The following is a 17005-nucleotide window of genomic DNA, read 5'->3' on the forward strand; positions in this document are numbered from 1 at the left end:
AGAATAGATTCTATAATTGGCCCCATGAGGTAATCCAATGTTACACATCTGAGTGATTGATATTGTTTTAAAATAAACAATAAACATGAACAAGAAACATCTGTATCAATCAAGTGCTACTATATCAATCATGGAAGCACGACGAGTCTTTGTGATTACTCTTGATCAGGAAAAATTAATTTAGTGCTTGACATTTTTACATAATTTCAATAGTACCCAGTCTGGATGTTAGGTAGTATGGGGAGTACGAGTCACCTAAATGAGCATGGTTTTTATGGGCAAGTCTCTTAGATGTTGCTTATGGTTCAAGAGTAAACTGCTTAAGCTAGGAATTCATCTTTCACTGGGTAAAATACAACAAAGTAACTGCTCTATATTTAAACTGTACCTTTGATTGTGGTGGTTGCTGAGCTTGCTGTGCTTGTTGCTGTACTTGGTGTTGTTGCACCTGCTTTTGTTGTAACTGTTGCTGGGGCATCTGCTGCTGCTGCTGCTGCTGCTGCTGCTGCTGTAGCTGCTGTTGCTGCTGTAGCTGCTGCTGCTGTTGTAGCTGCTGCTGCTGCTGTATCTGCTGCTGCTGCTGCATCTGCTGCTGCTGCATCTGCTGCTGCTGCTGCATCTGCTGCTGCATCTGCTGCTGCTGTATCTGCTGCTGCTGCTGTTGCAGCTGCTGTTGCTGTTGCAGCTGCTGTTGCTGTTGCAGCTGTTGCTGCTGCTGAAGTGGTTGTTGAATCTGTGTATGTTGCTGCTGATTCTGCAGCTGTACCGGTTTTTGTTTGGTGATGAAAACTGGTGCAGTTATAGCAGGTCGTGGTGCTCCCCCTAACGTGACAACGGCAGGTACAGCACTACGAACTGGCGGCGCTTGAGTAGGAGTCAGAGTACATGGTAAGGAAGGTGGTATGGCAGTAGATATGGTAGGTACAATAGTAGGAATACTTGCTGAAATCTGTGCGGGGACTGAGACAGGAGGGCGAACTCTGGGGACTAGTTCCACGCTCACCTCTCCTACACGACCCACATTCATCAATGGAACACTAATACTACTGGTCTTAGTAACGGCTAAAGTCACACCTGCTCGACATCTGTTGGTAAGAGTTGCTGTATGAGTGACATCAGCAATACTGCTGCTGTTTATTACAGAACTTGCACTAGAAATAGTTTTGCTACCAGTGCAAACTGATACAGGAACAATCTGCTGCTTAGATAGGTGTTCTGCAGTAGTTAAAGAATGTAGTGTGGGAGGAATTACAGTGGTTTCACCACTATCAGTGACATACTGACCTTCTTCACAGACCTTCACTCGAGTAACAACACCAGTTACTGGATCTACCAGTTCTGCTTCAGACTTCCGTTCCTCAACGCATGACACCACCAATGGAGTTGTACTGGTTGTAACTGCACTTGTGACTATGGTGGAAACACTTGATACAGTTGTTGTTGTGATTGGGGATATGGATTGGGTAATGCCCAGAAAGGGTTTGTCAACATCTAACTGTGAATCGAACGAGCGTGGACGGCCACGTGGGCTCTTGCGTATTGATGCTTCCTCCTCGGCATCAATATCACGTTTAACGTCAACATCACGTTGTTTACCACGACCTCGACCTCGAATAGACACAGGCTGAAGTGTGGACACAATAGCTGTAGGCAATGTACCAGGTAAAGTTGTTGTTGTAGCAGTAATAAGTAAAGGATCTGTACTATCCAACACAATAATTGGTTCACTATTACTGCCTTCATCGATTACACCTAAACCTTGCAATTCATCCTCGGGTACCTTATCACGAAGCCGACCTGATCGTCGTGTAATTGGTGCTATAGGACGATCATCAGTAGTATCCACTCGGCGAGTTTCTTCCAATTCGGGTTTAATTGGACTTCGGCCTGCAACTGTTCTAGTCGAGTCCTTTTTTATTTTAGTTTTAGCTAACCCTAAATTAATATCTTCATCTTCAGACTCATGGAAATCATAAACATCTGAAGCAATTGGTGTTGGTAACGGGCGACTTTCTTCGGCCTGATTTGTACGACCACCACGGCCACGGCGCCGACGACCACTTGTTTCCTCATGATCCACCATATCTGGATGTCGCCGAGCACGTTTTGTTCGACTGCTTCGTCTGGGTTCAGGCAAAGTTTTGTCTACAGTTGGAATTACAGATATATCTGTCTGAAGTACATCCTTTTGGATTTCATTATTACGAGTCTGGCGCCCTCTGCCTCGACCCTTTCCTCTAGTTGTGGCACCAGATCTGGTTAAAGGTTGCACAGAGTCAGAGGTTTCTTCTACAGCCTCAGGGGGCCGTCTTCCACCTCGTCGGCCACGTCCTCGCCCTCTACCTCGAGATGTTATGAGAGCGCATTCTTCTATTTTTGAATCATTTTGGGGAATGTTTTCAGACAGACAATCAATGTTTTGTTTTGCATTCTTTTCTTCCAATGAAATATTTTCATTCTGATTTTGTATCTCTGAACATACTTGCTCTAGCTTTGCCAAGTCATCCAAAGGACGAGAGAGCAAACATGGTTTTGAAGATATTACTTCAGAACTTGTCTTCTGGTTCATACATAAAGACGACTCCTCTGCATTTGGTTGAGAAGCTCTCTCCAAATCGGGTTGAGTGGCAGTCTCGCTGACAATTGTTTGAAGATTAGCTAATACATGCTCCACTGTCATAGGGTTACTAACACCATCAACTTTAACTGCTTCACATGTATGTACTGTATTGTTAGGAACCTTGCCCTCAAGTCCTTGTTTGCACTCCACACATGAACTATCCTCAGATGGTAATCTAGTCTCTTCCTTTACTTTCACATCTGGACATATCTGTGAATCTATATTGCATTTTATGTCAACAGCTTTATGAATATCAGCTGTTACTGATTCATGAATGAAAGGCTTCATGCCCTTATTAACATTAGGTGAGCATTCTTCTTTTATTGTTTTACTTAAGTTAAGTTTAGTGTCAATAATTTCTATTGGTTCTGTAGCAGTTTTTGGTTCTGTTGCTGGAATGGGCACTGAAGAAGGAACAGGTGCAGTAATAGGAACAGGTACCAAGGTAGAAACAGAGAGGGAAGAGGTTTTGGGGATAAATGTAGACTTATCTGGTACAGATACGGGTAATGATGTTGACAAAACAAGAGGTGCTTGGGATGTCTTAGTAGCTGAAGGTAAAGTGGATACCATGGCTGATGTGGACAATGATAATACATTAGCATTTGAAATGAGAGTTGGTGCTAAAGTGCAAATGGAAGTTGAAGTGGAAGTTGATAATAAATTAGAAGCTGAAGTGAAAGAGGATACTGAGGTTAAAGTTGATAGAGCATTAGTAGATGTAGTGAGAGTAGGCGCTGAAGTGGGAGTAGGTGCTGAAGTGAGAGCAGGCGCTGAAGTGAGAGTAGGTGCTGAAGTGAGAGTAGGCGCTGAAGTGAGAGCAGGCGCTGAAGTGAGAGTAGGCGCTGAAGTGAGAGCAGGCGCTGAAGTGAGAGCAGGCGCCGAAGTGAGAGCAGGCGCCGAAGTGAGAGTAAGCGCTGAAGTGAGAACAGGCGCTGAAGTGAGAACAGGCGCTGAAGTGAGAGCAGGCGCTGAAGTGCGCGCAGGCGCTGAAGTGAGAGTAGGCGCTGAAGTGAGAGTAGGCGCTAAAGTGCGAGAAGGTGCTGAAGTGAGAGTAGGCGCTGAAGTGAGAGCAGGCGCTGAAGTGAGAGCAGGTGCTGAAGTGAGAGCAGGTGCTGAAGGGAGAGCAGGTGCTGAAGTGCGAGCAGGTGCTGAAGTGCGAGCAGGTGCTGAAGTGCGAGCAGGTGCTGAAGTGCGAGCAGGTGCTGAAGTGAGAGGAGCTGCTGAAGTGAGAGGAGCTGCTGAAGTGAGAGGAGCTGCTGAAGTGAGAGTAGGTGCTGAAGTGAGAGTAGGTGCTGAAGTGAGAGTAGGTGCTGAAGTGAGAGTAGGTGCTGAAGTGAGAGTAGGTGCTGAAGTGAGAATAGGAGATGAAGTGAGAGTAGGCGCTGAAGTGAGAGTAGGCGATGAAGTGAGAGTAGGCGATGAAGTGAGAGTAGGCGCTGAAGTGAGAGTAGGCGCTGAAGTGAGAGTAGGCGCTGAAGTGAGAGTAGGCGCTGAAGTGAGAGTAGGCGCTGAAGTGAGAGTAGGCGCTGAAGTGAGAGTAGGCGCTGAAGTGAGAGTAGGCGCTGAAGTGAGAGTAGGCGCTGAAGTGAGAGTAGGCGCTGAAGTGAGAGTAGTTGCTGAAGTGAGAGTAGTTGCTGAAGTGAGAGTAGTTGCTGAAGTGAGAGTAGTTGCTGAAGTGAGAGTAGTTGCTGAAGTGAGAGTAGTTGCTGAAGTGAGAGTAGTTGCTGAAGTGAGAGTAGGTGCTGACGTGAGAGTGGAAGTTGAAGAGGAAATTGGTAAAATATTAATAGTCGAAGGGAAAGTGCGAGTGCAAGTAGAAATGGAAGTGGGTAGTATTGTTGTCGGAGTTGACAATACATTAGCAGCTAAAGCGAGTCTGGGTATTGTTGTGGGAGTTGACAAGACAGTAGCAGTTGAAGTGAGCTTGGGTATTTTTGTCGGAGTTGACAACACATTAGCAGTTGAAGCGAGTCTGGGTATTGTTATCGGAGTTGACAATACATTAGTAGTTGGAGCGAGTCTAGGTATTGCTGTCGGAGTTAACAATACATTAGCAGATGAAGCGAGTCTGGGTATTGTTGTCGGAGTAGACAATACATTAGTAGTTGAAGTAAGAGTGGGTGCTGAGGTTCGAGTGGGTGCCGTGGAGCGAGTGGGTGCCGAGGAGCAAGTGGGGGCCAAGGAGAAACTGGGTGCTGAGGAGAGAGTGGGCGCTGAGGAGCGAGTGGGCGCTGAGGAGCGAGTGGGCGCCGAGGTGCGAGTGGGCGCCGAGGTGAGAGTGGGGGCCGAGGTGAGAGTGGGGGCCGAGGTGAGAGTGGGGGCCGAGGTGAGAGTGGGGGCCGAGGAGAGAGTGGGGGCCGAGGAGAGAGTGGGGGCCGAGGAGAGAGTGGGGGCCGAGGAGAGAGTGGGGGCCGAGGAGAGAGTGGGGGCCGAGGAGAGAGTGGGGGCCGAGGAGAGAGTGGGTGCCGAGGAGAGAGTGGGTGCCGAGGAGAGAGTGGGTGCCGAGGAGAGAGTGGGTGCCGAGGAGAGAGTGGGTGCCGAGGAGAGAGTGGGTGCCGAGGAGAGAGTGGGTGCCGAGGAGAGAGTGGGTGCCGAGGAGAGAGTGGGTGCCGAGGAGAGAGTGGGTGCCGAGGAGAGAGTGGGTGCCGAGGAGAGAGTGGGTGCCGAGGAGAGAGTGGGTGCCGAGGAGAGAGTGGGTGCCGAGGAGAGAGTGGGTGCCGAGGAGAGAGTGGGTGCCGAGGAGAGAGTGGGTGCCGAGGAGAGAGTGGGGGCTGAGGCGCGAGTGGGGGCAGAGGTGAGAGTGGGGGCCGAAGTGGGAGTGGGGGCCGAAGTGGGAGTGGGGGCCGAAGTGGGAGTGGGGCCCGAAGTGGGAGTGGGGGCCGAAGTGAGAGTGGGGGCCGAAGTGAGAGTGGGGGCCGAAGTGAGAGTGGGGGCCGAAGTGAGAGTGGGGGCCGAAGTGAGAGTGGGGGCCGAAGTGGGAGTGGGGGCCGAAGTGAGAGTGGGGGCCGAAGTGAGAGTGGGGGCCGAAGTGAGAGTGGGGGCCGAAGTGAGAGTGGGGGCCGAAGTGAGAGTGGGGGCCGAAGTGAGAGTGGGGGCTGAAGTGAGAGTGGGGGCCGAAGTGGGAATGGGGGTCGAAGTGGGAGTGGGGGTCGAAGTGGGAGTGGGGGTCGAAGTGGGAGTGGGGGTCGAAGTGGGAGCTGAGGCGAGAGTGGGAGCCGAGGTGAGAGTGGGAGCCGAGGAGAGAGTGGACGCTGAGGTGAGAGTGGGAGCTGAGGTGGAAGTAGATAATACATTAGAAGTGAGGAGCGAGGTGGTACAAGGTACTGAAGTGGACACTCGTACAGGTGTAGGTATTAATGAAGTGGTTTTCTGAACTGACGTAGTGGTTAGAACAGGAGCAGTGGTATGTATCGATGTGGTAGTCAGACTGGAATTGCAAGTGGAAGATGCAACAGATGTAGAAATGGGGGATGGAATGGAAGCTGTAGTGTACACAGGCATTGAAGTAGATAAAGATGATGTAACTGCTGCCATGGTGGACACTGAAGATGGACTAGTCACTGAAACGGGGGAGGATACTGAAGGGGACACTTGTTTAGGGACAACAGTGGATACTGATGTTGCTGCAGCAGAAACTGAAGACACTGAAGAATTCAGTGGAGCACAGACAGATTTTACAGAAGCAGAATTTGATACTGTTAGAGAAGAAACTGTAGTTTGAATATTTCCTTTAGTTTCAATCTGACAATTCAACTTTGACTTTAAAGCGCCATCTACTGGACAGGACTGAACCGTCAGAGAAGTTAAAGATGAAACTGTTGTATTTACTCTATCTGTTTTATGTTTTGCATTAACTTCTAACGAATGTGTTGGTGAAGTTGCTGATATACAAGAACGTTTTTCAGGGCATGAAACTTTTGCAGGCATGGCATCAGACTTCAAAGGAATCAAGGCAACTGCCTCCTGTGGCAGTGTTATAGGCTTCTCTACAACAGATGTGGATTTTACTCGAGTTGGTGAACATTTTATAGATGTTTGCTTCAAAGGAGCCATTCTTGGCTTCAAAGGAAGAGGTGATGGCAACATGGGAGTTTTTACGGAAGATACAGTACACTTTGCAGAGGCTGTAACATTGCTTGAAGTTACAGACGCTTGTGATCTCTCAACACAAATTTCAGATAAAGTCACAGCTGGCTGGCTAACTTTTTCCAGGGAAGTTTTGGAAGGTGGACTTGGTATTGGTTGAGTAGGCCTTTCTGATTTTGGTTTCTGTTTAAGCTCTGTCTTTTCTGTCTCATCTGATTTATGAACAAGTTTATCATTACGAGCATCATCTGCTTTGGATCGTGTTGATAAGGATTCTATTGTAGGCCTTCCTGATTTTTCAGTCGTACTCGACCATGATGAACTATTAGCCGAAACATCACTTTCTTCATGTGTGTGGCGATGTGCTCTTTCCTCTTCATGAGTTACTGTGGATGAATCCAGATCATCAGTAGGGTCAGGTTGGTCTTCATCAATTTGTAATTCTGGCTCTGACTGTATAGATGCTGGACTATCAGGTGATACTTGAGAAAATCTTCTACCTTCTGCCTCTGGTTCCTGCTGCTCTTGCTGCTGCTGCTCTTCCTCCTCCTCCTCATCCTCCTCCTCCTCTCGTGGTACCACTGGTTGTGATTCTGGCTCTTCTGCAACTTTGACAGGAGTAGATGGGGGATTATGAGGTGGTTGCTGTTGCCAAGCATCATCTCTCTCTCCTGGCATCTCACACTGTAACATTTGAGCAGCTTTTTGAGCTTCTTCAAAAGCATCCTCAGCAGCTACAGAAGCTTCAGGAGGAAGTAGTGTCTCCTCAACATTTGGTTGTACAGCAGTAGCAGCAGCATCACTGTATTCATCATAACATGCCAGAAGTCCAGCAACAGCATTCAGAGTTTCTTCTTGAGAAATTACAGCTCTAGATGCCTTTCCTGAGCCACTTCCACTAGAAGTAGCATTGGGATCAACAGAGGTGTCTGGACCACTAAGATTTGATGCTTCAGTTATATCCTCAAATATTGGTTCATGTGTCGTGGAGGGTGATGATGATGGCACATGCGATGAGAGAGACTGGACTGCTGACTCTGCTGCATCTGGAGGAAGCGTGGTTAGTGGGTGTGGACTTCGGGCCTCTTTCATTTCAGATGATTCACTACCCTCCCTGGACTCGACAGATTCCCTCGAGTCACGAGATAAGCTCCACGCAGGTAGACTTTGTTGTGGAGGTGGCTCAAGAGGGCTACAAGGAATGCAGGTATCTGTTGAGTTGCATACTGATTCCGAAGATTGAGTCATTATTTGTGGACTATGTGAACTGACAGGTGTTGGTGCTTCATGAGCTTCAGTTATTTTGTCCTGAGGGCTAAGATGACATGGTGAAGGCAATTCATGAGGATTGTTTGGAGAAAGGGTATCTATGTGCAACACTGATGAAGAGTCAATAACATGACTGTCATTTTGATGCTCAGAAATATGATCATCACCAGGATGATGACGGCGACGCCGGCCACGGCTTCCATCTTTCTCCCGTTTTTGCCTTTTCTTTTTCTTCTTATCCTTACGTGAGTCACGTTGCTCACCTGGATCCTCATCAGTGACATGAAAGGTATCCATGGTAACTCTGGGTTCGGTATTCAAATACTCATGATCATCTTTCTCTGCTTCTGTTGAATGCAGGACATCTGTCAGTGATAGTTCTTGATCTTTATTATTGTCAGCACTGATACTAGCACTAGGTACATTGTTACTATTAATGCCACTATTACTCTTTTTCTCTAAATCACAAATCACTTTAACATCCTCAGACAGTGGAAATGGTTCACGGCGGAATTTTTCTTTTTTCAAACTTCGTCGCTCGTCTACTCTACTCTCGGGTTTAATCTTTGTTTCCACTTTAGTTTCACTTTTTAATTCTAACCATGAGGTATCTTGAGAAGCTTGTTTAGTTCGGATATGACTAAGTCTTGATGAATTTGGTGCAGGAGGCCCATGTGTATCATCAGAGTCAGTGTCATAAACTTCACACACAGTAAGTCTTGTCGGTGCAGGAGATAATGGTGGTGGGGCTATAGAGGTTCCTGAAGAAGCAGATCCCTTTCTTTTTGAAGTTGCAGAGGCAGGACAGATACAAGGCAAATTAGGAGTTGGATCTGAGTCATCCGATATATGACCAAATATTATCTCCATTCTATCATCTTTCTTTGAAGATATCTTATCTCTAGTTATTCCACTTTCGCCAGTTCGTTTTCTTTCCCTCTGTGGCTGTAAAACTGGCTTTTCTTGTCGTACTTCACATAATTCAGCTTTCACTTTTGGGCGAACAGAACGGGAGTCTTCCAAAGGAGCAATTGCATCGCTCTCTTCTGAGGTTGTAATTATTTCTTTACTAATGGTATTACCTTTTTTGGGCTTCTCTCTAATGCGAGCAGGTTTACGTTCTTTATCGCGTACCTTTACTCTAGCAGCTGGTTTGGGTGGCTTCGTGTATGATGAAACATCCGACACCTCACTTTCAGATTCAAGTTGTCGCAATGTCTTGCTTGCTCTTTTACAATTTGCATCACTTTCAGTATCAGAGTCAATAAAAAGATGATCTCCATGTCCTCTAACAATATTTGTAGGTTCTGTAACATCAGGTATACTATTCTGTATGATACTAGTAAGAAATCTTGGTGAATTTATAACTTCTTCATCGGTGGTGACATCAGATACAATCAAATTTTTATTTTTATTTTTTGCTTCCTTTTTACCAATAGGTATTGGTGCAACTTTTTTCTTATCCTGCCTTAAACAGACATCATCATCAGTTTCATCTGATGAGAGATGCATAGGGCGACGCTTACGCAGAGCATCATCATCTGAACTAGTGTGTCGATTATGTCCACGCTTTTGCCCTCGACTGTTACCATCCCCTTCATCTTCGGAATCTGAGATATCTGAATGAACAGGTGGTATTGCTTTCTTTTCCTTTTTAGCTCGCTGGTGCTGACGATACTTTTGTATCTGTAATTGTTTTAATTCTTGTTGTCTTCTCTCCTCTTCCTGCTTTTGTTGACGTTTTAGTCTTCTTGCTTTCACCTTATCATACATGTCGTATTTACCGTCATCAGCTGGAATGTCAAATATGGAGTGCTTTTTAGGCACTTCTTCCTCTTCCCCATCTTCTGCCTCTGCCCCAGAAGCTGTCAAACTGTCACAAGAATCACTTTCTGGATCAAATATTGACTTTGTTTTGTTACCATGTTTACTCTTCTGGCCTGCACTCATTCCAATTCGTCCTTGTTGCTGGTGTGGTTTACTGCTTGTGCTATTACGCCTGGCAATTGTTGTCACCTTAGCCCTGATCATTTCATCTTCTGATGTTGCTACATCAGTTGCAAGTAACTGAGGATCAAGAGACTCTGTACGACCTTTTACTCGTGCCGGTTGAAGAGGATTTGTCTTACCTCTACAGGATGCAACTTTTAATCGTGCTTCTCCGTCGCTCTTATCACTTTTACCAGAATCGTGTTTTCTTCGACGACCATCACGCAACCGATCTCCTCTCCTTTCTTCAGAGTCTCCACGTACGTCAGATTTATCCATCCGATGGATGGAATCTTCTGCATGATGCATACAGGGATCATTAGGTGTTATAGTGTCCTCACTGCTGGAGTAATGAATGCACGACATTTTACTTAATTCTGCAATTTCATCTTCGTCAGTTTCGAGCAAGCGAGTTTTACGAAGCTTGTTCTTAGTAGTATCATTACCATCAGGCATTTCATACAATCTGTGGTGATGTTTGATAGTATTTTCATGTCTAGAATCTCTTCGTTTGTCATTATAACGATCATTGTTATGGCGCCCATCCCGCCTGTTGTCTATCCTTTCATTATTATCACGGTGATTAATTCTACCTATTCTTTCTTTGTCTCGCTCACGTGTTCTGTCATTAACTCTGAGCTTTTCTTTGTCTTTTTCACGTTCTCTTTCTCTCTCTCTCTCTGCCGTTTTCTCTCTCTCCTTCTCTGAAACCTTCTCAATTGTCTTATCCCTCTCCTTTTCATTAGCCTTTTTTCTTTCCTTCTCCAAGGCCTTCTCCCTCTCCAGGGCCTTCTCCCTCTCCAGAGCCTTCTCCCTCTCCAGAGCCTTCTCCCTCTCCAGGGCCTTCTCCCTCTCAAGAGCCTTCTCCCTCTCCAGGGCCTTCTCCCTCTCCAGAGCCTTCTCCCTCTCCAGAGCCTTCTCCCTCTCCAGAGCCTTCTCCCTCTCCAGGGCCTTCTCCCTCTCCAGGGCCTTCTCCCTCTCCAGGGCCTTCTCCCTCTCCAGGGCCTTCTCCCTCTCAAGGGCCTTCTCCCTCTCAAGGGCCTTCTCCCTCTCAAGGGCCTTCTCCCTCTCAAGGGCCTTCTCCCTCTCAAGGGCCTTTTCCCTCTCAAGGGCCTTTTCCCTCTCAAGGGCCTTTTCCCTCTCAAGGGCCTTTTCCCTCTCTCTTTCAAAAGCTTTTTCCCTTTCTTTTTCAAGAGCTTTCTCCCTTTCAAAGGCTTTTTCCCTTTCCTTTTCAGGGGCTTTCTCCCTTTCTTTTTCAAGAGCTTTCTCTCTATCAAGAGCCTTTTCTATAGACTTTTCCTTTCCCTTTTCCCATTCTTTTTCCATATTCTTGTCTCTCTCCTTTTCTTTCTCCTCTACTTTCTCATGTTCCTTTTCTCTTTCCTTGTCTTTTTCCCGCTCTCTCTCTCTAATCCTCTCCTTTTCTGCCTCTTTATCATGCCTAGAAGATGTTGAGGAGCCTTTAAGTTTTTCTTTATCTTTGGATTTTTCCCTTTTATCTTTGTGCTTCTGGTCCCTAAGTTCAGCTCTCTTGTCCTCACTGTGTCTTCGTTTTTCTCCTTCACTTTTAACCTTCTCCTCACGCAAGCCATCTCGTCTTTCTTCTTTCCTCTCCTCTCGTCTTTCTTCTTTCCTCTCCTCTCGTCTTTCTTCTTTCCTCTCCTCCCGTCTTTCATCTTTCCTCTCCTCCCGTCTTTCTTCTTTCCTCTCCTCTCGTCTTTCATCTTTCCTCTCCTCCCGTCTTTCATCTTTCCTCTCCTCCCGTCTTTCATCTTTCCTCTCCTCCCGTCTTTCATCTTTCCTCTCCTCCCGTCTTTCATCTTTCCTCTCTTCCCGTCTTTCTTCTTTCCTCTCCTCCCGTCTTTCTTCTTTCCTCTCCTCCCGTCTTTCTTCTTTCCTCTCCTCCCGTCTTTCTTCTTTCCTCTCCTCCCTTCGCTCGTCTTTCCTCTCTTCCCTTCGCTCATCTTTCCTCTCTTCATGTTTGTCTTCTTTCCGGTCTTCCTTACGTTCTTCTTTTTTGTCTTCCTTTTTATCATCTTTCCTTTCTTCTTTCCTATCCTCACTTTTCCTCTCACAAACTTTGTCCACAGTTCGCACTTCACATTTGACATCATGAAGCTTTTCTTCAGATTTATCTTTTCTTCTTTCTCTTTTTTCATCCCTTTTATGGCACTCTTCTTTTTTATCTTCCACTTTATGTTCATTAGCTTTTCTTTTTTGCTTGGTTTCCAACACATCCAAAGTTCTGTGATTGATCTTTTCATCGTGGCTATCTCTTAAATCATCTCTTCGCCCACATCTACTTTTCTTTTCGCGCTCGCTCTTTTTATTCTCTCTAGTGTCACGTGAATCACGTCGCTCTTTGCTCACTTTCTCACGCAAAATCTTTTCTTCTTCACCATCAAACTTCATTCGTTTAGAGTCAGGTTCCAAGGTTTTACCATCGAGTTTACATCGAGGGTCACTGTCAACACTGCTGTGTCTTCGTTTATGGTTATTGGTTGCTTCCTTGTTATTTCCTTCACTTTTCACTGTTTCTACTTTGATATTCTCCACTTTAATCATTTCAGCCTTCATATTTTCTAATTTAAAAGGGTCAACTTTAATATTTTCTGCCTTAATAGCCTCTATTTTAACAGATTCTGCTTTCATATGGGAATTAATATGTTCTGCAGCAACAGTCATCACCATCTCTTTACACTCATTAACTTCACTCACAAACTCTTTAGTCTTAGTATCATCTAATATGAGTTCATCACTATTTATTCTTTGAAGAACAGGGTCCTCTGCCTCTTCCAAATGAGGCTCTTCTTTTACTAATAATGGGAGAGCATAACTGCCACTCCTTTCAGGTACATTATGTGGTGCGGGTTCTCCTGCAGTGGGCCGTGCAGCAAGGCTGGACAGTGGCTGCAGGAGGCTGGTGGTAGTGGTCAGCACCGACTTGCTGCTTGATACTGACTGTGTTACCGACACCACACCTGTAACACGAGTATCTGCAACAACTGTCACCACTCCACTTGATGACCCTCCAAACGACGCTTCTCCCATATCTCCTGTGATAACTGGCATGTCAAGACGCACTACACGGGGTTGCAAGGGGGTACGTCTAAGTGGTGTGGCAGCTGAGGTAGTATTGGTGGCGGTAGCAATGGAAGAGGTGGTGGTGATTGGCGGTGCAGGGCTTACGGGTGTTATCGGAGACATGTGTGGCGGATGGGCAGGACTTACACCAGGACTGACACCGGGACTAAAGCCAGGGCTGGAGGCAGGTGGGCGTACTGCCTGGGAAACCGCAGGTCTATGCAGCGGTGACAATCCCTGAGACTTACTGACCTGCGGGACAGAAACAAACACCCTAGGAACTTGTGAAGGACTCGAAGTGATGGGTTGCTGTTGCTGCACTTGATGACTGGATAGTCTAACACCGGGTAGACTACTGATAGGTGTAGCAGAGGGCACATCAGGTGGGGTAGCAGGAAGGCGTGGCACGTGCACGTTTACCAATGGTGGGCTTGGTATAAGACATCCAGCTTTGCTAGTACGTGATGCTGAAGTGAATGGCTTAGGCTCATATTTATCACCAACATTTTCTAGTCTTTTGCTATCCTCATCAAAGACAGATCTCTTTGAAAGAAGGGATTTAACAATATCGGACGGCTGTGACCGCAATTCTTCAAGATCAAGTATCCGTGGTAGACGTGCATTTTTACTTCCACTACCTCCTGAACTACTTCCACTATCATTCACTACTTCATTTGCATTTGATGTTAAGTTATTTCCCACCACCCTTGATGAACCTGACCACTTTTCATATTTTTCATCTAGGGCACGTATTCTCTGTTCTAGATCAATAGAAGGGCTACATGGTGAAGGCAGAGGTGATTCTTCAGAGTCAGAAGGACTGTCACGTGGACCAGGAGATAGTGGGGTATCTACCACAGCTCCACTCACTTCTCTTGAATCTCCTCGCACACCAACATTTACTCCTCCACTGAAAGGAGGAGATCGCAGCAGACTAGCACCCTTAGGAGACGTTGATGCTGCCCGTGGTGATAAATGAGCACGCACTTGCTGTGCAAATCTAGGTAATGGTAGAGAAAGTGGAACACTATGGTAGCGATCTCTGTGGTGGTGGTGATGGTGATTGTGATGGTGGTGGTGGTGGTGGTGTAATGTATGACGTACAGGGTCTAAGGAGTCATCCCTCTCATCACGGACAGGGGTACCAGGAGGACTGGTATCACTATGATCTGCAGCAGCATCACATGATGATGAAACATGAACAGCATCTCGTCGCCAATGAACATCATCAGACTCTGATATAGAAGGTCTGCGATAGCGTGGATCATGAAGAACTTCTTCAGTATGGCGTGGTGGTGGTGGCAATGTCTCTCCACTGCGCCGTATTAATCTGTTTTCTCTACGTGCATCATGTGGTCGTCGGAAATTTGGTACTGAATCACTACTATCAGCCAATCGCTTAACACTAACTATCTTTTCGTAACTGATTTCATTATAGCGTGGTTTCTTTGGAGGTCGTTCAGGATCAGGAGGTCGCTCATCACCGGAAGAAGGTGGGTCATCAGTACCTCGACGGTGTAAAAGTCTAGGATCCTGAGGTCCACCTGCACCTCCACTACTACTGCTTACTACATCTTCTCCATCCTCTGTATGAGATGAACGATGTAGTCGATGGGTGCCTGTCCTGTGGGGCGATTCTGGTGGTGCTGGGGGTTGTCGACGCACATCACTAACACGAACAACAAGATCTTTAAGGTCATTTGTACGTCTTCTGTAATCACGAGGGTCTGGAAGAGAACGGTCATCAAGGAGTGTTACCTCTCGTGATGGTGATGCAGCTATAGGTGTCCCTGGTGATCTGGGAGCTAAACGAGAAGAAACTCCTGAAGTACCTTTTGAGGGACGTGGTGGCGGTGGTGGAGGAGAGGCAGCGCGAGATCCAGGGGGGGATTGACTATGGAAACTATCATGATCACTGGTGGAACGTCTGGCAGTACGACGACTACCAGACTCTCCATCCTCATACGGAACACGAGCCGGAGGACTCAGGCTACTTCGATCTCTCGAATGTGCACGCTGTGAACCTGGCGATGGGTCATCTCGTCGACGTGCAGGACTAAAACTATGCCGTCGGTTACCTCCAGCTACAGCGTTACTACCACCTCCAGTGCCAATACCAACACCCTCACCATATCTCTGACTTCCAGCATACTCACGAAGCTCCCGCTCATATGAGTCTTCATAAGATGCCCCACTTCCTTGACTAAATTCGTCATAACTCCGCCTGTTAAAAAATCTTTTGTCATATATACAATCACAAAAATTTTATATAAATTGACAAAACAGAATTACAAGACAAATAAATAAATAAATAAATAAAATTATTACACACACACATTATTTATATTATATTGTATTTTTATTATTATTTATAATATTATATATATATATATATATATATATATATATATATATATATATATATATATATATATATATATATATATATATATATATATATATATATATATATATATATATATATACACACACACACACACACACACACACACACACACACACACACACACACACAATCGACTTGAGAATGGTCCAGGATGGACCGAAACGTCGTCGTCCCTTCACCTTCTAGTGTTTGGTCTGGTCATCATACTTTAGCCACGTTATTGTGACTCATCGCCTGTATACATACAGTATATTTATATATATGACAGTGTCAGACCACAAAGGAAGGATTGAAACAGGAATTTCCTTATGTACAGCACTTTCGTATTAATAATAATACATCTTCAGAAGGATGTATTCAGAGCCTTCTGAAGATGTATTATTAACCCTTTAGCTGTGCAAAACGTTACATGGTAGGAGGGTAGAAATAGCCTAAGCTACTCTATCCCTTTGAGATGTATTTTTCTTGTCTCAATAAACATACTTGAACTTGAACTTGAACGTCACATGAAGCCGGACACAGAGCTCAGTTTTTAAAATTTGCTGAAATGCTTTCAAATGTTTTGTGCATAATCCACTAAGCAAATGCTCCTACTTTATCTAAATGATACCAATGTAACTTGAAAAACAAGAAAAAAAATATATAAAATTTAATATTGAAAACTTCAGGTTTTGAAATCAGCTGCAAAAATATAAAATATCACCAAATGTTCAATTGGTGTTATTATGCTCTCAGAATAGCATATGATCTTCATTTTCATATATTTAGAATCTAGGTTTTCAGTACAGTTTACAGTAAAAAAAAAAATCGTCAATATGGCATTTGAAAAATGCGCATATTTAGACAAAAATTTATAACTCCAAACGATTAGGGTTTATGAAAAATCAATTCTATAGGGATTGTAGATCAGACAGCTGTGCACACTATAAATTAAAATGGTGAGAATCAGTCAGAAACTAGATTTTTGGATAATGAAGTTGAAATTATAATTATAGATATAATCGACAATGTAATAAGTAATCGACAATGAGTAAGGCAATTCCAATTCATGAATTTACTTTTATGCTTTAATAAACATTATTTGGCATTCATACTCGAATATGTGAAACTTGTAGGTCAATATGAGTTGAAATGAAGTCAAGAAAAAATAACCCCCCAAAAACACAATATAAGGATAATTATAATGAGTTAGGGGATATATTTAGGGTATACTTTATATAAGTGAAAAAAAAACTTACCTGGTTCCTAATCACCAAAACAACCAAAAGAGACAAAGAAAATGGAGTTTGAAATCTGTGAAAAAAATCAGCCAAAAAAATTCAAAGTACCAAATTCTGTGAGTTGTGACCGATTTATTTGTTGACCAATTTCATTATACCTTCACATAGTATGCACTCTCCAGAATGTGAAGGTTACAGCAAAACCAGATAATATAAAAATAAAAAATAAAAATTAATGAAAAACAGATACAGTATTAACATTGGGCAATGTATTGATATGATATATAACAAAGGAGAGCATAATAACATACACTCATTATTATTTGT

The 17005-nt window shown here is 44.8% G+C and overlaps 1 protein-coding gene across 3 annotated transcripts in view; it reads right to left on the reverse strand.

Annotated features, from left to right (window-relative positions):
- Positions 1–17005, reverse strand: part of LOC123761523 (uncharacterized) — a 407292-nt gene that overhangs the window by 73275 nt on the left and 317012 nt on the right. For all 3 annotated transcript variants that reach the window (XM_069313339.1, XM_069313343.1, XM_045747550.2), the window contains exon 9: positions 389–15275. In XM_069313339.1, coding sequence (XP_069169440.1) covers positions 389–15275 — 14887 coding nt within the window. The remainder of the gene's footprint in view (positions 1–388; positions 15276–17005) is intronic.

The sequence above is a fragment of the Procambarus clarkii genome, chromosome 7 (assembly GCF_040958095.1).
Source record: "Procambarus clarkii isolate CNS0578487 chromosome 7, FALCON_Pclarkii_2.0, whole genome shotgun sequence".
NCBI lineage: Eukaryota > Metazoa > Arthropoda > Malacostraca > Decapoda > Cambaridae > Procambarus > Procambarus clarkii.